The 22,177-nt window shown below is 39.8% G+C and overlaps 4 protein-coding genes across 7 annotated transcripts in view; 2 read left to right on the top strand and 2 right to left on the bottom strand.

Moving 5' to 3' along the window:
- Positions 1–2,105, top strand: part of LOC133845124 (uncharacterized) — a 48,170-nt gene extending 46,065 nt beyond the window's left edge. For all 4 annotated transcript variants that reach the window (XM_062279491.1, XM_062279490.1, XM_062279488.1 and 1 more), the window contains one exon: positions 1,133–2,105. In XM_062279491.1, coding sequence (XP_062135475.1) covers positions 1,133–1,865 — 733 coding nt within the window. In that variant the 3' untranslated portion in view covers positions 1,866–2,105. The remainder of the gene's footprint in view (positions 1–1,132) is intronic.
- On the bottom strand, positions 82–732 carry LOC133845128 (programmed cell death protein 6-like). Its single transcript, XM_062279498.1, has one exon. The coding sequence runs from the start codon at positions 645–647 to the stop codon at positions 120–122; it is 528 nt and encodes a 175-aa protein (XP_062135482.1). The 5' UTR covers positions 648–732; the 3' UTR covers positions 82–119.
- A 1,974-nt stretch (positions 2,106–4,079) lies between the features above and the next one.
- Positions 4,080–20,699, bottom strand: LOC133841935 (transient-receptor-potential-like protein). Its single transcript, XM_062274790.1, has 14 exons — positions 20,390–20,699; positions 17,985–18,053; positions 17,404–17,552; positions 14,989–15,226; positions 14,077–14,219; positions 13,332–13,704; positions 12,610–12,844; positions 12,183–12,456; positions 11,694–12,086; positions 11,437–11,632; positions 11,206–11,370; positions 10,922–11,142; positions 5,815–6,153; positions 4,080–4,851 (listed from the first exon to the last, which is right to left on the bottom strand). The coding sequence occupies exons 2-14, from the start codon at positions 18,012–18,014 to the stop codon at positions 4,236–4,238; spliced, it is 3,372 nt and encodes a 1,123-aa protein (XP_062130774.1). The 5' UTR covers positions 18,015–18,053; positions 20,390–20,699; the 3' UTR covers positions 4,080–4,235.
- On the top strand, positions 15,632–16,433 carry LOC133841934 (uncharacterized). The gene is made up of 2 exons (XM_062274789.1): positions 15,632–15,827; positions 15,894–16,433. The coding sequence occupies exons 1-2, from the start codon at positions 15,773–15,775 to the stop codon at positions 16,184–16,186; spliced, it is 348 nt and encodes a 115-aa protein (XP_062130773.1). The 5' UTR covers positions 15,632–15,772; the 3' UTR covers positions 16,187–16,433.
- Positions 20,700–22,177: the final 1,478 nt, after the last annotated feature.

Genomic DNA, 22,177 nt, shown 5'->3' with positions numbered 1-22,177 from the left:
TAGTACATATTGGAATGCATTGTATATAATTTTTTGTATAAATTTTAAGTTATAACTTCAGTGAGAAAACCATCAATATAAATAGATTTTTCAATGTTTAATATTATTATAATTTTTAGTTATATTTTTAAAGAAAATACCATTCTTAAGAACTGATCGTAGTCAATTGTGATGATGCCTTTCATATCGGTATCGTAAAACTTGAACGCAGAAGTCAATGTCTGCAGAACAATACAACATTGTATGAAGTCATCGAAAAGAATATTTCCCTGGCCAAAACGATCGAATTTGTGCAGTAATATTTGAATTAATGGATCAGACAGACGATAACCAAATGCCGAAAGTGCCGATTTCAATTCATTATTGTCAATATTGCCCGAATTGTTTTTATCAAAGGTAAAAAAACAATTTCGCCACTCAGTTATATATTTCCATAAAGCTCCAAAATCACGAAATGAAACACTTCCTCGATTCTCTCGATCAAACATGCCGATGATCAATCGAATTGTCTCTGAATTAAAAGCTGACCAAGTGCCATTGGAGAGAGCCTCTTGAAGCTCGTTAGCTGAAATATAACCACTTTTGTCCTTATCGACACTCTGAAAAACGTTCCATAGAAATTTCTCATCGGGCATATCAGTTGCCATAATTTAGACCGAAAGGATCAAAAGTTTAAATTTTAAAGTATAAATATTGAGAAAAGGCAAGCTTATCAAAGCTGACTTTATGCTGAAAACTAAAGCATTAACTCCCTATGGCAATCACCTTCTCATCACCGTTTAAGTTATTTGTCTCACAGCTATCATTCTTAGTCGTATTTCCCAGCCAAGTTGCTGTCTAGTGGAAACAAAAGCCAGACAACAAACGTATACGCAATAACATAACGCATACGTCATGCATGACGAACACATACCATTTTTGATGTCTTATTGATTGGCCAGTGCCGCAGGCACACGTGCCTGGGTATTGCTCTTTTTTTTACGGCTTGTGGCTGTTTGCTTTGAGGTTTTGGGGTTTGGGGACTGGCTTCTTATATATATTTAATTGATTCAGTTTTATGGGCAGCCACTGTGTAAATATTTATTAAACGATTCCACAACTCTTCTTCTCGCTTTTCTTGTATCTTTAACAGCAACTGCCCACATGGCACGCCCTCGCGTGTCCCATTGATAGCCAGCTCCGGTTGCAGCCCATTAAGTCTGCCCCACGAGCTGCCTCTGGCCGAGAAGTCGAACTCTGGATCTGGGGCTAGTAATCCGGCACGCGGTCTGCTTAATGCGACGGCTGCCTCATTTCATCGCCACACTCTCCAGCCGCTCAACCGCAAGACAATGCTGCTGACTCGTCGATGCCAGAAGCATGCCACGGAGCTGTACGATGCCACAGCCAACACGGAAACTTCGGACGATGAAGAGTATATGCAGCACGGCAGCGAGCAGTTTGTGCTGAAGAAGCTGAAGCACAGCAGAAGCAGAAGCAGCGTGGCTGACTCACAGGAGTGTCTCGACCATCACGAGCTGGATGATGAGGATGATGAGTATGAGTTTCAGCGTCAGGTGCCCATCAGTCTGGTCCTGCTCATTCTGATGTGCTACATCTGTGTGGGCACAGTCGTATTTGCCCTCTGGGAGAACTGGTCACTTGTGGATGGCGCCTACTTTTGCTTTGTCACACTTTCGACAATTGGCTATGGTGATTTCGTGCCGTCTCGCAGCTTTAATGGCCCTGAACTTCAGCTGTACGCATGCTGTGCCTATCTGTTGCTCGGCCTCGTCCTTGTGGCCATGTCCTTTAGCATACTGGAGACGCAGCTGATGTGGAAATGCAAACGGATTGCGGTGCGACTGAAGTTGGCCAGCGATTGATTCGACTCCTTGCCGTATATGTATATGAAGGACACTCCTATTAGAGTTTATTCTAGAGCCGTAAACCAAATAAAATTAAAATGCTTAACCATATGTATGATAAACGTAATATTAACTAACACTAAATAGTAAACAGACAACACGCATAATGTAAATTTATCTGGTAATCCTGTTGTCTACTCTCTACTCCTAAATGGCAAATGGAAAATGTAAATAAATCGAATTTTTGCAAATTCCTGTCTACACTTTTCTATGCTAACAGTTAACAGCTAACAGCGCTAACATCATTATTATATTGGGGAAATTTGATAGATGTTTCAACGACGTGCTTGGCATACCAGACATCTCGCATCAGCCTCTGTCTTCTCTCCCCTATGGTGTCTGGCAATAAGTGTCATGCTGTGTTAGTGCCGCATGTGGCAACTGTTGAGGACACAGTGTTCTGTTCTGGCAAGTCGACAGTGCTGCTAATAGTTTATGACACTTTGTGTAGTATACACAAGTATTTATGGGCCTTCTGTCTGCCTAGCCGATTCGCATTGAAGCTGCGAGCTGACAGCAAGATTTGTCACGCGATTTGACGACAGCCAAAATAGCCCGTCAAAATTGCTTAGAGAGTTCGCTTTAATCTTTGATTCTGTTTAAAGCTCATTACCAAATTCTCGTTGTTATCTATTGCGAGTAATCAAATCATATTAACATACTTATTATATGCTGGGTTCATTTTCGTCTCAATTTATACTAAGAATATACCTTTTTTTGTTGTTGTTGGTTGTTGCCTTCCTGTTTTTGTGGTGCGTGCTCAAAATACCTTTGCTTATCCTCTTATGACAGTCCGAATCAGCTAAAAGCCTCAAATTTCAGCCATACTAGTAGAGTGAGTACACACACGTAGCACGACTTCATGGAGCCGTTCATCATGTTCTCCGTCGCATTGGGCGCATACAAAGTATGTTTAGAGTAGCGCATAAATTTCAAAAGTGCCACGCGTCATCAAAATCAAATGCCAGGCGCAGCAAATCCCATGGAACCTCTCGAGGATGGGGCCAACAAAAAGCGAGAAGAAGAAAGCCAAACGAAACCCAAATCCAACCGAAGCCAAGACATCAGCAACTTGTCAGCGGCAACAACGACAACGACACACGCACATACAAAGAAGATGTATCACAAAATCAATTGATATGATATCAAATTGAATTTGTAATTTTCTTTTTACTTGAACTTTATTCGCCAATAGCCCGAGGACATGGCAGGCTCCCGCTAAGAGCAGCGTTTAGCTAACAAACGTCGATGGCGACTTGTTTATGTTTGTGTCTTTATTGCTTTTAATGCTTCCAGCTTAAGAATTTACGCACGTTTGCGTCTCCAGCTGGCAGACGCATAAAACCAACCAGCCGGAAGGGTCACCATGCTCGACATGCGTTTCCTCTGTCGTCTGCAGCTTCCCCCAGGTCTCCTCTCCACGCGATATTGTGACTCTATGTAAATGGCTATATTGCTAGGCCTATTAGCCACAAGTATTGTGCCCGAAGAGAGTATATTAACTGAGAAATTCAATTTGATACATTATGTTATCCATTGAATGTGTCACAATTGCTCAGAAAGCCATAGAAAAGTTAGCTAAATCTAAAATTGATTGCAAATAACAAAGCAGATTGCAAAAACCATTTCTAAAGTTAACATACAGACTAACGAATTATACTTTGAATTACTTCCGAATATACAGAGTATTTACAATCTGATCCATATGAACCTACTGGTTAACCACTGGTCTCAAGAAAAATTTAGCTCTAGAGAAAATGAAATTGTTGAAACTCAAGTCGATAGTATCTTAAGGCAAAACAAAAATCTACCTAGAACATGTTATTCAGCAATAAAGGTTTAGAATGAAACAAAAGTGTTATGCTCAGCATTGTTAAAGATTTAAAAATCATTTTTCTAGTTACATTAAAATTTTTCTTTATGCTCGGAAATAAATATAGTATATAAATTTACTACCATTTTTCGATTTAATCTGAAATAAGTATTCACCATATTAAATTACTTTGCAAAGCTATTAAAATTCATAACTGTAAGAGTATCTGACATAAGCCTTGGCAATTGAAAAGTCAATTATCCAATCAATTTTGAAGTATTCATTCTGTGCCTGGGAATTACGTGTGAATAAATAATAACAGTATTAAATGAATATAGGCAGAAAAAAACAATTTCGAGTTCAATTTGTTGATGTATAATTTTATTGTATTTCCATGTATAATAGGTATTTGCAAGAATACGCACTTTTGCCAATGGCAACACGATGAGTGGAAGTACAATAAGTAAGGCAAAACCTGTTAAGGCTTATCACAAGAGTCCACGCCAGAAGCGCATTTAATGATTTGGCCGCTTGGGACTCATGCTAAGAATGGAGCTAACATCTGATATGTTATCCTTATCCAAGGGCTGGCCACTTTGGTTTCTCTCGTCCAAATCCACAACATGTATATCGAAAGCATTTGAATTGCCGCTCGGCATGCCATGCGAAGCGTTAACGGCGCCTTGGCGTCTGGCCAACGCCAGCTCTACGGAAAATGGTGTCGTTGTGGTTTTCTTATTCGAGTTGTAAGCTATGGCTGGTGGTTGGGGCGCGACCGGCGCCGTCTTTCTGATGGATGTTGCAGCCGCCGTGACCAGTTTGCTGGGGCATAGTGGAAGCTCGCGTGTGCGACTATTTGCGGGCCTTGGCGCCGGCGTCAACTTCCTGGCCAGCTGCAACTCGGGGGCAGTGTTCGATCGAGACCATTCGTTGTTGGCCGCCATGGCGCGGCCAGGCACCGACTTCAATGGTGGACGCCAATGCGTTTTGTTGCGGGGCTTCTCACAAACGTTGATTTCCTCGCTGATCTGATTGAGCAGATCCAGCAGCGTGCTGGTCTTCTCGTCCTCAAACTCAATCCGTATAGGCGACTCACGGCCCGAGGCACAACCGGGATTCAGTAATATAAGCCTGAAAATATAATTTTTGAAATTAAATAAAAAAAACTTAAAATTTAATAATTCACATATATCATATGGCTGAAGCTTTCGGGTCTTAATTGCTTTGCTTGGTCTATCGTATATTTTGAATATAAAAAGTAGTATGTATGTTAATATTTATATCAAATATCGATTTCTGTATATTTCACTATTTTTGGTACATTAATTTGGTATATTTCAACGATAAAAACGCTGCAGGGAAATAGACATAACATATGAGTAATTCCATGACGAAATTTGTCCCGTGCGAGACTCTTTACATTGAAAATAACATAAACTGAAAGAATTTTAAGAATAAGAAAAGTTTATTTTTATAGCTCTAGATAAGTACTTTAATTAGAGCTAAGAATGGTTTTTGGAATTTTCTTTCTGATTTGTTTTCTGTTGTGATAATTGCAAAAATTAACCAATTCGTACGCAAAACCAAAAAATGAACGAAATTATATATTTTATCGAAAACAGATCAAGTTCCTAAATTAATCTAAGCTCTAAATATAGTGCTTATCTAGAGCTTTAAGAATAACATTCACTTATTTTTAAAATTGTTTCAGTTTATGTTATTCTCACTGCAGTGCACTGTTAAAGGTCTCGCACGGGACAAATTTCGCCATGGAATTACCCATATGATACTTTTAACTAAACAAAAAAACAAGTAAAAAAGCTACAATCTGGAGTGTTTAATATCTGATATCCATTTGTAATATAAAACATTAAAATGGCGATATTATCGTTAAAATATACCATATAAATATACCAATTCTAAAATGAAGGAAAAACTGTATTCGGTATACTAGCATTAAAAATATACCATGGATAACAAAATATACCACATTATCAACCAAACCAAGTAAAACTTAACAGCTGCAGTAATTTTTTTTCAGAAATGATAAATAATAATATAGTCAGTATTGACTAATTCAAAAGCTTTACATACTTCTTGGCTTCTTCAATTGCTTTGCCCAGATTCTGGAGACTCTTGCGTTGTGTTTTGGTGCTGCGTCCAATTTGTGAGTTGGGCATTGCACCCTGCAGCACCATATTCCACTTGTGGGTGCTCGACTGCAGCAGAACAGTTCGTGCCACGCGCTGGAAACGCTCGCGAGCGGTTTCCTTCGCCGGCTTTGAGGGAATCGCTTCCACTTTGACTTCGTGCATTTCTCCATCTCCATTCACATTGCTCAAGAGATCCGTTTCACTGCTGGTTTGTACTGGTGCCACCTGGAAGCCCTTCATTAAACGTCGCTCCCAAACTTTCATGCGTCTTGGTCGAGGATTTTTTTTTTTTTTTTTTTGAGGACTTTGCTTTTATTTATTGAATCTTCTCTAGATTTTGAGACTAACAATAAGTTTACGAATCTTAACATTAAAATTTAGCTAACAGTGTGTTAAAACTGCATTCTGGTTGCGCGTCCCTCAGGTCGGTCGCTGGGTAGGTAAGTCATTACGACGAAGACGTGATTGGTTGCTCAACCTTGTTAGACCTCTCGCCAGGTGGTTAGGGTGCAACAGTAGCTTGGTAAAGTACTTTTCCTTCTGTTCTGCGATCACTTCTTTGACTGGTAGGATGTTTAAGTCGCGTTGTATGTTTTCGTTGCGAACGTACCACGGTGCCCCGGTGATGGTTCTCAAGATCTTCGACTGAGCTCGCTGGACTATGTCAATATTACTATTGCTGGCACTCCCCCATAATTGGGAGCCGTACATCCATATAGGTTTTAGTACCGAGTTATACAGCAGGACTTTATATTCAAGGCTAAGGGGAGACCGAGCGTTGATAAGCCAATGAAGGCTGCTGGCTTTTAGCTTTAGGTGTGTTCTTTTGGCTTCAATGTGCCGGCGCCATGTGAGTCTTCTGTCGAGGTGTACTCCTAGATATGTCACTTCGTTTGCTTGCGGGAGTGGAGTGTTGTTTAACGTTAGCGGCGGGCAGTTTTGTCTGTTCAGGGTGAATGTAACGTGCTTGCATTTTTGTTCGTTCACTCTAATTCGCCAATCTGATAGCCATTTTTCAACATCGACCATATGAAGAGCTAGCTGCGCAGTTGCTTGCCTCGGGCATTTTGAGCGGCTAAGAATAGCTGTATCATCAGCAAACGTAGATGTTGTTATTCGTGTGCTTGTCGGGATGTCTGCTGTGTAGAGGACGTATAGTGTTGGCCCTAGCACACTACCTTGAGGAACTCCAGCTCCAACAGTGAAAACATCAGATATAGCAGAGTTGCATCTCACAACAAATTTTCTGTCGTAAAGGTAAGACTCTAAAAGCTTATGGGTGTTGCTGGGGAGCATTGTCTTGATCTTGTACATTAGACCTTCTAGCCAGACTCTGTCAAATGCTTGAGAGACATCTAAAAATATGGCAGTACAGTACTCTCGTTTTTCGAACGCGTTCCGAATTTCTGATGTTATCCGGTTGACCTGCTCAATTGTTCCGTGCTTTTCACGAAACCCAAATTGATGTGACGGGATTCCTTCCTGGAGTCTTAGGTACGTGTTTATCCGAATCAAAACGCATTTTTCAAAGAGTTTAGATAAGCATGAAAGTAGGCTTATAGGTCTATACGACGTGGGGACTGTGTGGTCTTTTCCCGGCTTTGCTATCATTATTATAATTGACTTCTTCCATCTCATTGGATAGTAGCCAAGTTTTGCGATGGTGTTGAAAAGCTGGGTGATAGTGCAAACGGCGCAATATGGGAGCTCGATGATCATTTTGGGAGTTATGAGGTCGCATCCCGGGGATTTTTTCGGATTCAGTTGATTTTTGATGATGCTAACGATTTCATTTGGGCGAAATTCGATTGGCTCACGTTGAAGCTGAGGCTCATTTGATAAAGTCGGCAGAGTAAACGCACTCGTGGCAGGATTTGGTTGGAATACATTTTTAAGGTGGTTGGCAAACGTGCTGGCTCTGTCTGCATCGCTACGCGCCCAGCCTCCTGTGGGATTTCTTATAGGCATCACGGCTTCTTTCGGTGAGCTCAGAGTAGGGTGAGCTCTCCATAGTGAGTTTTTCGTACTAGAAGTACACAATTGCTCTATGTAGTGGCGTTGGACATATGCTTCTTCTTGCTGTAGAGCTTTAGTAAGTTCACGTGAGGCATGTCTTAAACGTTGCTTAGAAGATGGCGATCTGTGGAATTGCCACTCTCGACGTAAGCGTCGCTTTTCGAGGACGAGCTGCTCGATTTGTAGATTTGTCTTCTTTCGATTGCTTTGTGTATTTATGGTTTGAGGTGTTGAAGCTTGGGCTGCAGAGACAAGTACAGACTCCAGTGAATTAACAAAGCTGTCTACGTCGGCTTCATTATTGAGATGGGGACTTAGCTCAATGTGTGAGCTTATATACTTTCTGTACTTAATCCAATTAGTTTTCTGTGAGGTCAATTTTAGTGATTGTTCCAATGTTCCTGGATGCCGGAGTAGAATAAACAGTATAGGCGAGTGGTCAGATGAAAGATCCGAAAGGCATTCGGCGCTTATCAGATTTTTGGAATGTTTTTGGTAATCGCAAAGTCTATTAAATCGGGCAGTTTCTTTGGGTCTGCCGGCCAGTATGTTGGTGTGCCAGGAGATACATAGTCGAGCTTGTTCTTGGCGTTGATAATGGCATTGTAGAGCTGCTTTCCTTTTGGAGTCACGAGACGAGATCCCCAGTGTGTGTGCTTGGCATTGTAGTCTCCTGCTGCTATGAAGTGGTCTCCTAGTGAGTTGAAAAACTGCATAAACTCATCTTCAGCTATAGTGAAGCGAGGGGGCAGTATACGGCGGCTAGTGTAAGTTCGTTGCCGGTATTTAGTTTTATATTTATAGATGTGGCCTGTAGGTAGTTTTAGCAAATTTGTTATGATAGTAGTGCTTAATACGGCTTCTGATTAGAATTCCAGTCCCACCATGTGCTTTACCGTCTGGATGATTTGTTCCGTAGAAAGTATATCCTCGAAGATGAAAATTGTATTTGTTTGTAAGGTGTGTTTCTGAAAGCAGCATTACGTCGATTTGATTGTCGAGTAGGAATTGAGCTAACTCAAGTTTATGCTGTGAAACGCCGTTAGCGTTCCACGTAGAGATCCGTAGGGAGTCATTATTTGGATTGTTGTGAAACCAGCATTTCAATCAATAGATTTTGGTTTCGCATTAAATCTTGCATAGTTGTGCGCATAAATGACATAAATTCTGTAAGGCTTTGTTGTAAGCTGCATATCATAGCTTCGAAGTTGCTTTTGACTGCTCCGGCGATTGATGTTGCTGAGCCATGTTTGGTTCTTGGTATGCTGATTGCAGAAATGAACTTTTGAGGCAGGGATAGCCGGTCCTGATTTTAAAGCGCTTGCGTATGTCACACTTTTGTCAGAGTTAATAGGTCCTAGTGAGGATCTGGCTGCAGTCGAGAAGAAGACTTCAGGGTTTGATCTGGAGACTTTCAACGTTTTATTTTGGGTGCGGGCGGTAATTCCTTTTGATGAATGCGGCTTTTCAGATCCTTATAAACTGGGCAACCTCTATAGTTAGCAGTGTGATTGCCACCGCAGTTGCCGCACTTTTCGAGTTGCAGTCATCTTTGCTCGCTGGGCAGTGTGCGGAGTCATGAAGCTCTCCACAAACTACACACACCGGGCGCAGTTTACAGTATGACCTTGTATGACCATATTCTTGGCAGTTCGCACATTGTACCGGACCATTGCGTTTGTGCGGTTCCTCAACTGTAATTCGGCGATGCAGCAGGAACTGAAGATTGTATATAGGGTGCACTTCGTATTTCTTCAGGGGCTTATTGTCTGGCTCGAGCTCAACCTTAAAGAGTGGCTGCGGCTTTCTATCCCTGTTAAGGATATTGAAGACTGTCTTTGCGCTAAATCCCTTCTCTTGTAGTGCCTTTGTTATCTCTGCAGGCGTTACTTCAGATTCTATACCCTTGAGTACGACTTGCAAACCCTTGCTGCTTTTAAGCTGATACGTGTAAAAGTTCTTTTTATTATCGGTAAGATATTTCGATAATACTCTGTAATTATCTTCAGACTTCATTTGAACTTTTGTTTCGTGAATGTTGCCCTTTACAAGGGGTATTATGTGGAAGTTATCCTTGCCAATAAGCTCAATAATTTTGTTGACGAGAACATTGGAACTTTTTTCTCGTATATAAATAGGCGGAGGCTTAGGCTTCCTTTTCTCGACTTCAGTAGATTCGGCCGCCTCAACCTCATAGGCGTCTGCCAAGATTTTGAATCGGTTCGAGTTCATGTCCGTTTCTATTGCAGCTAGGCTAGCATTGCCACGGGTTATTTTGCGTTGAGAATTTAGAGGGCTCATCTTTCTTTTTAATTTGAATGTAGCGATCCATACCAGTCTGCACAGCCGGCTTAATAGGTTCATTGTTTTTGTTCTTTTTCGGGCAGCGCAGCGACAGACGTAGTAATGTTTGCGCTGCTAGCTGATGATGTCGTTAAACGCGCTGTCGATACAGTTGCGGTTGTTGTTGTTGTTACGGTTGACGTTGTCAGCGAAATTGCGGTGCTGGTTACTGCGCTCTTAGGCTGCAGAGACATCGATGGTAGCGAGGGAGAGCATGAGCGCGCTCTATTACTCTCTACGTTTAAGAATTCGGTCGAGTTGGGGGTAATTGACCGCACTTGATCAGAGCTTGCATTATATTCGGTCGCTTTAAAAGAGAAGTACGCGTTGTTTCGTTGTTGTGAGAGCCGTCTCTCGTCTTGCTCACGGTGACGTTGTGCACGAATGTCGTTTTGACTCATTGTAATCGAGATTGATTAATAAGAGTTTTAATTGTTATGATTTATATTAATTAATTAATCAATCAATATAAACATTAGCGATTTCATCGCAAAGAGCGTCTTTTCGCGATATTGTAGATTTTTTTAAACCAGTCACTGCACTTATGTGATCTTATTGAATATTTTTTCCCGGAGCACAATAAATACACGTCTGCATGCGACGACGGTTATTGATATAGTACTGGTCGAGGATCTACCAAAAATATATTTGCATGAAAAACCATTTTTAAACTCACGTTCCACAGCTTACGTTTCTCCTTCTTGTTGGCTGAGGACACATCCAATCCACTGTTTTCAAAGATTTCAAGCATCTCATAGCGCATTGTACTGATCTCGCTCTTCACCTCATTGATGTCGTCCTCGGTGACGGGATTGTGCTCAAACTTACGGTGCATGGCAGCCACATAGCGCCAGACTAGGGAGCGCATAATGTTGTCATATTTGTTGTACTGCTCCTGCTCCTGACGTTTCTATTGGACACAAGAAAAAAAATAAAGTTTCAATATGAGCAATAGACCGATGATTTAACTTACCTTGGAGCGCTGTCGATCAATGGATTTGCTAGACTTTCGGAACATTCGAATCACCCACTTCACCGACGGCAGCACATTGAAAGGCGGTGGCAGGGTTGAGCTATCCTCAAAGAAACTCATCCAGAGTTTAGTTCTGGCAAACTTCCACTCGGTATCCGAGTGCTCCTGGTAATTGACAAAAGCCAAAAATCATTTACTTGTGTGTGGGCTACCAATGAGTAAATGACTTACATCAATCATGGCATAGGAATTGGACATCATGGCTATCAGAAGGTTCAGCAAAACAATCACATTGATGACGCTGTACGAGCCAAACATGAGTAAGCCCCAAAAACGAGTATACGACTTGATGCCGGTCAGCTCAAAGTCTTCCAGGTCAATCATGCCAAAGCTGGCCCAAAACAGCGATTGTGAGGACTCAAATAAACTACAAGCAAACTGAGTACAGACAGACTGACTTCGATAATTAGTTAGATGACTGGACTTACTTGCCAAAGCGTCGCCATTTCATGCAGGAATCACCGTGGCCAGCCCAATCCGCCTCACCTCCGGCCAGGGAATAGCATTTGCTCTTCTCGAGCGCCGCAAAATACCAGAGAAGCTGGTTGAGGCCGCAGGCAAAGGCAAAGAGCACCAACGTATAGATAAAGAAGAATTTGACAATGTCAATGACCATGCGGCCAAGAGAGATTTGTAATGGACCCAGATGCGGATTAATGCTGAACAAATGCACCAGCTTGAGGGCAGAGAAGACATTCGCCGCCGCAAAGAGGCCCTCGGCAATGAGCTGGGGGTCAAAGTCGTTCCACTTCTCTCGGGGTATGTAGGCCATCTGTGGATCCTTGGCTATTTCCGTTGCCTGCTGTATGTAGGCAAATGCACTGCGGAGCGGAAGGAGGAGAGAGGCGAGAGGTGGGAGGAGAGAAAGTGAGATGCAAGCGAGTGATTGCGCTGTTTGCAGCTGAACCTGAACTTACCGCAAACACATGACACTCACGTAGAGACTGTTGCGCAAAAAATCGATAAAGTTCCACATGTTACGCAAGTAACTTCGCAACCCAACAGCAAATATCTCCTGCACCTCCTCCCACATGAACCCAATGACATAGAGGACGACAAGCAGCTCCAGTTTGCTTGGCGTCTGGCCACGCTGACGCTGCTCCTGTTCCACCAGCTCAGCCTTCATGCTGGCTGTGCCCAACAGGCGAACAAAATCATCATCCGCACGCTGGGAGACCAATATGAGGATAACTGCAATGTAAACGTAAAGGATATGAACTCATAACAGGACACAAACACACAGACAGAGGCAGAGAGGATACTGCATCTTTGCGAGTTGTTATTCTAACTTAAACTGTTTGCTGTTAGTCCACACAGTCTGCACAGTTCTCTCCCTCTACTTACACAAAAAGAACACATAGGAAGAGGCATGTATGAGGAATTTCATAAATGGTTTTCGCATCAATTGGCCCGTCCGACAATTTGGCGCAAACATGTAGATGAAACAGTAGAGTGGAAACATCAGCGCCACCTGAGCTATGCAAATGAATCTGTCCACTATGCCCTTCCGCCGGAATCCTGGCAGTCCTTCGTACCAAATCGATGACAGCAATTGTTGAATATTGGAGTGGGCCACAAACTGAAACACAGCAGTGAAAGCGAAGTCAGAACACAAACGAAATGAAGAATTCTCTGATTCATTGTTTTACATTGCTCAACAATTCCGCAAAAGTGAAAGCAATTTTACCGGTATTTCTTTATTAATAATAAAATACTTGTTAACGCGATTCACTTACACTCAACCAAGCTTAATGGGTCGCTTTTCCTTATTTTTACTAAACGTAGGCGAATGCTTACCTCAGCACCTTGTGGAAATACCAGCTACGTACACGTAATATTTTTATGATGATTTATCTTTGAGATCACAAAATAACTTGAAATAATGATATTGTTTTTCAACCACTTATTCAATTGACACAGAGGATACAAATGTATCTAATGCTTAAGAATGTCCTTTACATTTGTCCCCTCTATAGTCTGTTTTATTGATTTCAGTTGATGCCGTTCACCGAAATTCAGTTGTGTTTATAAACAAAATTAAATTTGTAGAATATCTGCCAACTTACCGTCTTTTGCTTGTATGATATGGCCTGAACAAGACGTGTTAAACTCATGCGATCCCCTGGCTCATAGGTCGATATAGTGGGATCGTAGTTCAAGATGATGGCCAGCTCATTAGAGGAGCGCGTTTGATCCAACAGTGAGCATGCAAACTTCTGGCATTGTCGCCTCAATTCCATGTACTCTGACTTGCATTCCTGTTCGGTGAGTGCCAGATTGCGCAAATCCCACGACAATTGGAACGCCGTGAGAATGGGATCGTTAGAGGTGAGGCAAATGAGCGAGGGACTGCATAAAGCTCGATAGATATTAACGCGCGAGAGAGAATGCCGCAGTGAATCCTCCGCCATAAGACGCACGCATTCTTCGCAACCGCAGCTGAGATGGATAAGCAGCAAGTTATAAAATAAAAACAATGCGAAAACGATAATTTCGATTAAATATACCGAATTAATATACCCATAAACCTCTAATAAACCAAAAGCTATGTAGATATATTTGGCATGAAGGTATACTTTAAAGACTTAAGGTTTAAGACTTAAGGTTTAAGACTTAAGGTTTAACATTTCGCTTTATTTATTCCATTTATTTTGTTTTCGATTTGATAGACAGTAACAAGTATTGCCACAGACGGACATATAGGCAGATTAACAGAAAGATGAGCACGGCTGTATCGTCTCGGCAGTTAATGTTACATTTAGATGTTAGATAAAAAAAATACGTTCCAGATTAAAGTCATCTTGAACTTACCGTATATCGTGTGGCACAGGGACTGCGGCACCTCGGTCGAGAAGAATGCGCAGTATCTCAAAGTTGTTCTTGTGCGCAGCCAGCATTAGAGGCGTTACGTCCGGTGCAAACATGGCTGTGTTTATGTCCACAGTCTGCCAACTCTGTGCGTAGGATCAAGTTAAGGTTAAGTCAAGTGTATCGTATAGACTATCAACTACTTGGTTGGCTCTATTCGCACTATGTCTGGATGCTATTTTTTTTTGAGCGTTAAGCGTTTTATTGCATATGCGTTACAATTGTAATTTTCACGCTTCAATTGAGTCCAATGGCTGCCTAATGAAGCGTGCTCGTGTGCATAAATATGAGACAGCAACCGGAGGTGCCATTGCCACCAGCTCATACAACTATATTTGCCATAAGAAGGCAACAGCAAAGCGCATAGAAGGAATACCCTAAAGTATTACTGTTCAGAATTAAGTAAATAAAGCTTCATTCTTATTCCTTTTGTTTTATTTAATAACTATGGCAAGCATTGAAAACAACATACGAGGTTATGAAGTTCAGTCAACACTGAAGAATTAAATTAATTATTTTTATTATCTGATGTGATATTATTAATTCCGATTTATAAAGGGTATTGTTTTTGTTTATCGACCTCAATAGGAATCCTTATAGGATATAGGGTATAAAATTGGGAAGACGGAAGCGTTGTCCGCTTATCGCACACTCCCAATCACTCGAGCGTCTGTCATGTACGTGCTTAACGAGGCCACACAAAACTGATTAAAATCGTGTTAGCTTCAGTCGAGGCTGAAGCTGAAGCTATGAAGCTCGAGATGTGCTTAAAGCCCAACCACTCGATGTGTGCCACAAATTAGCTGAGTGCAACATAAGTACAAATAGTTGGGGATGTTGGTGGGAATTACTTACGTAGGGCTCGCCCTCCTTGAAGATGAGTTCCTCGTGTTCGAGAAGCAGCTCAACGGCCTCGACAAACTCCGCATTGATGGCATGCAGTAAGGCATCCTTTGTCTCGACACCCATGATAACCAACAGTTCGACCATCTCCAGATTCTCGTTGTCAATAGCCACAGTGAGAGCACGTCGACCCAATGGATCCATGCAATTGATATTGATGTGCTGCTGTCGCAACGCCTTTTGCAGTATTCTGGAAAACACCCACACACATACACACACACTTTGTTGGACTGGGCTTGGCAATGTAATTAAAGGCAAATTCATCAAATTATTGAACTTTTGCTTTTCTTTTATTCGCTTTCAATGAAAACTTCTGCTCGAAGTTTTTAATTAGATGCGTTTTGGGGAGCGGAACCCGAAAAAAAAGTTTCCCAATCAATCGAATACAAAAATTACATAAATAATTTAATTGAAGGAAAATAATATTTAACTGAAATTCAAGATTTAAAATAGAGAACCAGTGTTGAGCAAGTAAAGAGCTTAAGCGCATTTTGCAACACTTCTTCTTCAATGTGACACTGAGTGACATCAAGTCGCCTTTTGACTGACGCTGTCATAAAATCATTTTAGTTGGCTGACAACAAGAAGTGAATACATCATTTTACAATTGTTCGTCAACATAAATTGTTGTAAAAAATTCTAATAAAAAGAACAAATATATATTGAAGATAACGCCGAATAAAACTACCCATTTGGCAATAAAATTATTCGTAAATCATTTCCAAAACTTTAAAATATGGACGCTACTAAAGATCAAGGCTTGGTCATCAAACTAGCACAAAAGAACAAGGGTAAGTGGGCTTTTTTAAGCAGATTCCACATATATACATATATATGTATATGTATTTTCCTTAAAGAAACTCAAACAGTCAAGCTGGGTAGTGGCAATTGGTTTGGGGCCCCGCATGCTGCAGGCACCGGATACAATCGGATGCCGGCATATAGCCGCATCTCCTGGCAGTTCTACAAGGATCGCGAGGAAGAGCTTTATCGGCGCGCCTGTCATTTAAAGGGCATTCGTGTGCGACGCGAGGAGGAGGAAGAAGACTCATTTGGTTCAGAAGAAGAACCAATAAAGCCGCATTATCGTTACACATTGGATGAGATGAAAAGCTATAATCCCTATCGTTTCATCAATTTAAAAATCTAAAGAAACACAAACTATCAATTAGGCAACAGCAAAAGCAGCGAGTACACATCTACAGAGACACAGAAGTGAAGCCCCTGTTCAGAATTATCTGGGTGTTTCCCCCTCAGAGGCTTAATTATTTTTACACTTTTTACTGCTTTCAAATTTTCCAAGAGTGTCAAAGACAGATTTTCAAATGTAATACTACTCGTACGCATACAATTAAGAATACTATTAAATGTTCAATACAATTGATGATTGTTAAAAACAGAGTGTTTTATTTTGAATAACATCTAGTACAACTCTTGAAGCTACAAATAAATGTATGATACAAATAGTTGATTAAACGAGATATATAAAATGAATATAGCATTTCAACTAATTTCAACTAACAAGCTTTTATGCTCGTACCTCAGTTACCACCTTAACTTTGTTCGAGGTTGTAGATTAAAATGATGTTCAATTCGAGACGTAAGAAAAGAATTCCGAATAAGTTAATTTCGCTTTTTACATCTAAAGAATGTAATTTTGTATTTCAATAATAAAAATCTAAAAAATAAAAAAATAAGTGTTTTCATACTTGGTTTAAGAAAATCTGGCATTATTTAGATATGGTCAAAGCTGTAATTTAATTCGGCTATTCACGATTTTAAGTACTTTAAAATTATTTGTCAATTTATATTAAACCAGTAAATTGATCGCAATAACTTTTTAGGTAGTCTACAAATTTCGTATGAATATTATGTAAGTATTTTGCTCCACTTCCAAATGTAATCAAAAATTCATGTTACATTAATTGTAAATTTATTAAAATGTGCTTGAAAACGGCGTTAAACTTGCGAAAGGAACTCGTTGCCGCATATTGCTTATTAAGCGGCATATAAAATATCCCCGCCCATCCGTCCGTCCGCCCATCTCCACAATCCTCATCCCTAAGACACCCATTCTGACGGCTATGCAAATAATTGAAACCACCCAAAGCAAACACTCACGCCGAGCACCGTAAGCGTGTTGATGGGATTTATGCGTTTCCTGAGCGGGCAACAAACAACAACACACATATCGCAGAAGAGGGATACGAATATGCATACGGACACGGATACGGATACGGTTACGGGCCATCGACACCTGCGTGTCCCTTGACGCACCATTTAAAGTATAAAAAAAGGCGCAAATTTGGCAGGCAAAAAACGATACGAAAAACGAAAACACAACGTCATGGCTGGCATAGGACTCACCTGCGCACATTCGGTATATCGCCACGCTCCACAGCCAGCAGAAATTTCTTCTCCTCGAGCAGCAATGGTTGAGGTAATCCCAGCGGCACACAACAGCCGCCCACAGTTTTAGGAACACCACCAGCGGCATTGGTGCCACCAGGCGGCAACTGTGCCACGACACGTTCATTGAGGAACAAAAAAAAACGAGTGTCAGTTTGTGCAAATACACGCAGGTGGTTAACAAATAAATAAAAAAAAAATAAGAAACAACAAAATAAGAAAATAAACATAAACATATAGGGGAAAATTAAGTGCAAAGTGTTGGATGCTTGGCTGGCTGAGCGGTTGCTTTATCAGCAACACTTAAATGGCATGGAAATGAAATGTGCCGCTTGGAGTGTTTAAGCCAATTGTCGGTAGTATAAGCAGCTAATTCAACGCAACGCAACGCATCGCAGCGTATGCGTTATTTTCAATTTGGTGCAAATGCAAAGCTGGCAGATACTTGTATCTTGTATCTTATGGCTTGTAGCTAGTAGCTTGTAGCTTGTATCTACTTTCGTATGAGTGTAGTTTATCAACTTGTGTTCAGTACTTACGCCCATTGGCTGCCTTTTCTTGCGACCCATGTTTATTATTTTCTGAGTGTAGTTGTGTGTCCTCTATGTCTGTAAGTGTGAGTGTGCAATTCACTTAACAAAAAGCTACTTGTAATTTCGTGTGTGTCTGTGTCTGTGTTGTCGGCAAAGTTTTAAAGCTCGCTTAACACTACAGTTCATTTATTGCAACTTCTTTTTGCAGCTGCTTGTCAACGTGCCAGCTTAGGCTACACAAATACACACACACACTGCCACATGCATTCACACACACACACACACACACACATTCACCCAGATATGAGTATATGAACTCGAAAGCTAAACCAGAAACTCAAAACTCTAAGCCCCTGTGAATGCTACTTTGAAGTAATTCGCCTTTTTTGTTGGACACTATTATGCTTTGTTGATGCTCTTCATACGAGTCTTTGTTGTTGTAACTGCTCTTTTGTTGTTATTGCTGCTTCTAGCATAACACTCGCATGTGTTCAGTTTGGTTTTTGTCTTGGTTTATGGTTTTTGGGGTTTTGTGGTTAGCGTCTGTTCAAAGTTGTCCCTTAAGCTGTTTATAATTTTAATTTATTTTTATTTCATCCATCCCTTTTGCACTTTAGCTCTTTTGAGCGCAAAAACATTATACGTATTAATTTTCCTCAACTTTAAGCTACAAGTACATTAAAGTAATTATTTCATGAATATTTTGTCATTTCTGCAAAGTGTTCGTGATTTTCATTGTTCACAATCAACCGAAAATATAATATTTGTATATTTTTTAGTTATTAAAATTATTATTTTGGTTTTATATAAAATGTAATTTGACAATCACTATCCATGGCTATATTTTTTGTTTAATTCTACATTTTCTTTAATTTGAAATAATAAACTCGAGTATTATATATTCATTGTTATATTCAGGTATGTTTTCACAATGCTTTTTGCATTCACCAGCGCACAAAAACTAATAAGCAAATTTGTAAAATCTTGAAATACATGAATTTGCTTTTGTTTACAAATTTTTTCATTTTTGCTTTTTGCACTTTCAATCTATTCACAGATATTTTCCTTTAGCTTTTGTAATTTCATTTCAGTTGATTGATTGTTTGTTTATTAATTGAATAATAATGTATTAAGCGCTCATCGATAGTGTTTGATATTATTAGAGTGTTTTGTTCATTATCTTAGAATATATAATTTCTATTATTTCAGACTTTAAAATACACACATTTTGAATAAATATTTATATATCTCAAATTTCCATCAATTAAACTACTTGTTGATTTTTCCAATTGCCAGCCAATTAATGTTTAAATATACGCAGTAGCAAAAAAGTCGAATTTATATATATTTTTTTATGGGTCTGGAATTTGCTTTTGCGTTTTTCACAGTTTGCAGTTTCATAAAAAAATGCATATGCATATTTTGCAAGCTTATAAAAAACTGAACTTCCGCATGAACCAACAGCGAGGACGCTTTGCATTGTGTACAACAGACAAAAGCCAACAACTGTATTGTTTAATCAAGTTAATAGAATTATAAGTGCAACTTTTACGAGTTTCTCATACAACATATGAATACTCTGTAGCCAATAAAGTGTCGATGGCATCTTTGAATTATTAAATTATTTGGAGTAATTCAATAAGTAAACTATGGAGTTTGAGTTTTTTATTCATTGGTCATGATATGACTTATAAATTACTCTTAATTAACTCTTAATATGCACCGCCAAATAAGGGGTATCTATAAGTGGTATACTTTTGACGCTAGTTTTTCATTTGTTTCTTTTTCTGAACACACAAAATGCGACTATAAATTTGGATTTATCTGGAAGTGGAACCGATAAAAGCTTTAAGGTGATGTATATATGGTTTTATGGTCGTTGAAGGTGGACGGCTAAGGGTTCAATTTTATTGTCAGGACAGGTTGTCAAGCTGCCTTGTTAAGTAATTAGTCATCAACAATGGAACTATGGTATTAGGGAGAATTAAGTTTGTAGCATTTGCTAAGCAAATAGCTAGATGTAATGATGAGTAATGGAATAGAATTGCACTTCATAATTAGAAGCCAATTTCGATATTTAAAATACCTTAGTTAAAGAACTCAAAAACATTTTGTCGCCGTCGAATTAATGTAGTTCTTCTATGACACCTTTGGCACAATACAGCTTAGTTGGTAGTCAGTGGATATACGCGGCACAATCGCAGCAGTCGTCTGAATGCCACAAGATGCGAATACACATACACGCTCATAGACAGAACTAAAGACACATTCAATGCTTGAGTACAATGACCGGCAGCAGCTTTGTTGGCAGCTCTTTTAATTCCTTTTTCTCTTTCACTCTCTCTCTCTCTCTCTACCACATGTAGGGGCTACATAATTCACTTGGTTGCATGGACTTTTAAGCCACTTACTTCTTGCATTCTGGCACATAAAAACGTGTGCAATTGTTCAGCTTGGCCACACAATGGACGTCGAAATTTCATGTGGCTCAGTGCTAAAAATTATTGTGGTTGGTAACTTTTGTATTGCATACGCTAAGGCGCACCCGAGTTTTGTTCACAATTTATAAATGCATATTTTATTTTGCTATATTGTTTCATTATTTCATTATTTACACAACTATTATTTATTTGCCAAGTGTGTAAATACACCGAAGCGTTTCGCTTGCCGCACTTTTATACAATGTCCGAGTTCCGCGCGCGCCACTTGCGAATTTTGCACGCTTTGCGGTTGCGGCGAGGCAGCAACACAGAAATTTATACCATTTCCCGAGGGCAGAACGCCGCCGCGACGTTCTGGCTAATTTAATTAGACTAAAACGTCAAATATTTGTTTGTTTGTTTGTCATCGCGGCAATACGAGCAGTACGATGTGATAGAATAGAACCGCCCCAGACCAGACAAGCCTCGTCCATGTTCCTTGAACTCGTCGATGTCGATGTCGCTGTCGATGTCGAGTCGATGTCGATGTCAATGTGTTGATCACCTGTCGCGTCGCTCTCGGGTCGCCACTTATCAACAAGTTCCGGCCATGCTCTTGGTGCTTTAAGGCGATTAGAGCAAAACGCATGCAAAGTAGCCAACAATTCAATTACAACTAATTTTCTGTGATTTCATTTCACAGTTGCTGTTGCTGTTGCTGTTGCTGTTGTGTGTGTGTGTGTTTTTTTCGCTATTACTATTGCTTTTCCTTTTGTGGCGGCTGCTCGTTTTTCACACCTCTTTGCGTATTTGTTACAGTTGTCAAATGCAGCGTGTTTAATTTGTTTTCAAAATAAGCGAGAATTGCATTCGTTCGCATGTCTATCGGGGACATTTGACAGGCATTGAAAGGATTTCAATGAACTCAATGGTGATTTATTTATTTTAAATTCACGTACTAGATTGGATTTATCTACCTTGCGGTTATCATTTGAAACAATACAATTTTCAATATGACAATATTCGAGATGTTATCCAATTTATTGATATTTTAAATGTATTTTTCAAGTATTCAAGTATTTATAAATGGTCACAGCCTTTAATTTTAATTTCATAATAATGAATTCTGTTTATATAACTTTTATTTAATAAAAAAAAAAAACTCATGATACTTCACCACTAAAATACACATTTATCAAATTTTAGCTTATAAATAAAGTCAGATAAGGGTATAATTAAGTCTTCTAAACTAACTTTACAAGATTTAAACCCAATGTGGTAACTTTAATGAGCTAGTCAATTTCTTTTAAGAAACACATGATTATTATTAGTTTGAGAAACTATATCAATATTCTGGTCTGTAATTAATAAACTTGTATACATAAACAACGAAGTGAAAGCTAACTTAATCCTAGATTAGCTTTGCATATTTAAACTTGATTCTAAAGCAGCAAGTGTGCACAAGAGTGATTCACTCAAAAAGAGTCTTTTGACTGCCACATCTAAATTCGACTGGCAACTTGAGTTAAGTCAGTTGTTAGAGCAACTGCGAAAGTGAATCAGAGGACAAGGTACGTGCATCAGGAAAGCAACAAATTAAATCAAAAATATTAAACTGGATTTTGATGAAAGAGCGCACACACCACGAGAGACTAAACCAAGCAGGCAACAATCGAGGTAGCCATCCGCTCATCCTCATCCGAATTCCAACATTGTCAGAGCCAAACAAACAAATAGCATAAGAATCAGTACGAGTACACGAGGAGTTGCTGAAGACAG

Source organism: Drosophila sulfurigaster, chromosome 3 (genome assembly GCF_023558435.1).
Source record: "Drosophila sulfurigaster albostrigata strain 15112-1811.04 chromosome 3, ASM2355843v2, whole genome shotgun sequence".
NCBI classification, from domain to species: Eukaryota; Metazoa; Arthropoda; class Insecta; order Diptera; family Drosophilidae; genus Drosophila; species Drosophila sulfurigaster.
The sequence above is the reverse complement of the archived record's forward strand: the minus strand, read 5'-3'. Positions and strand labels throughout refer to the sequence as shown.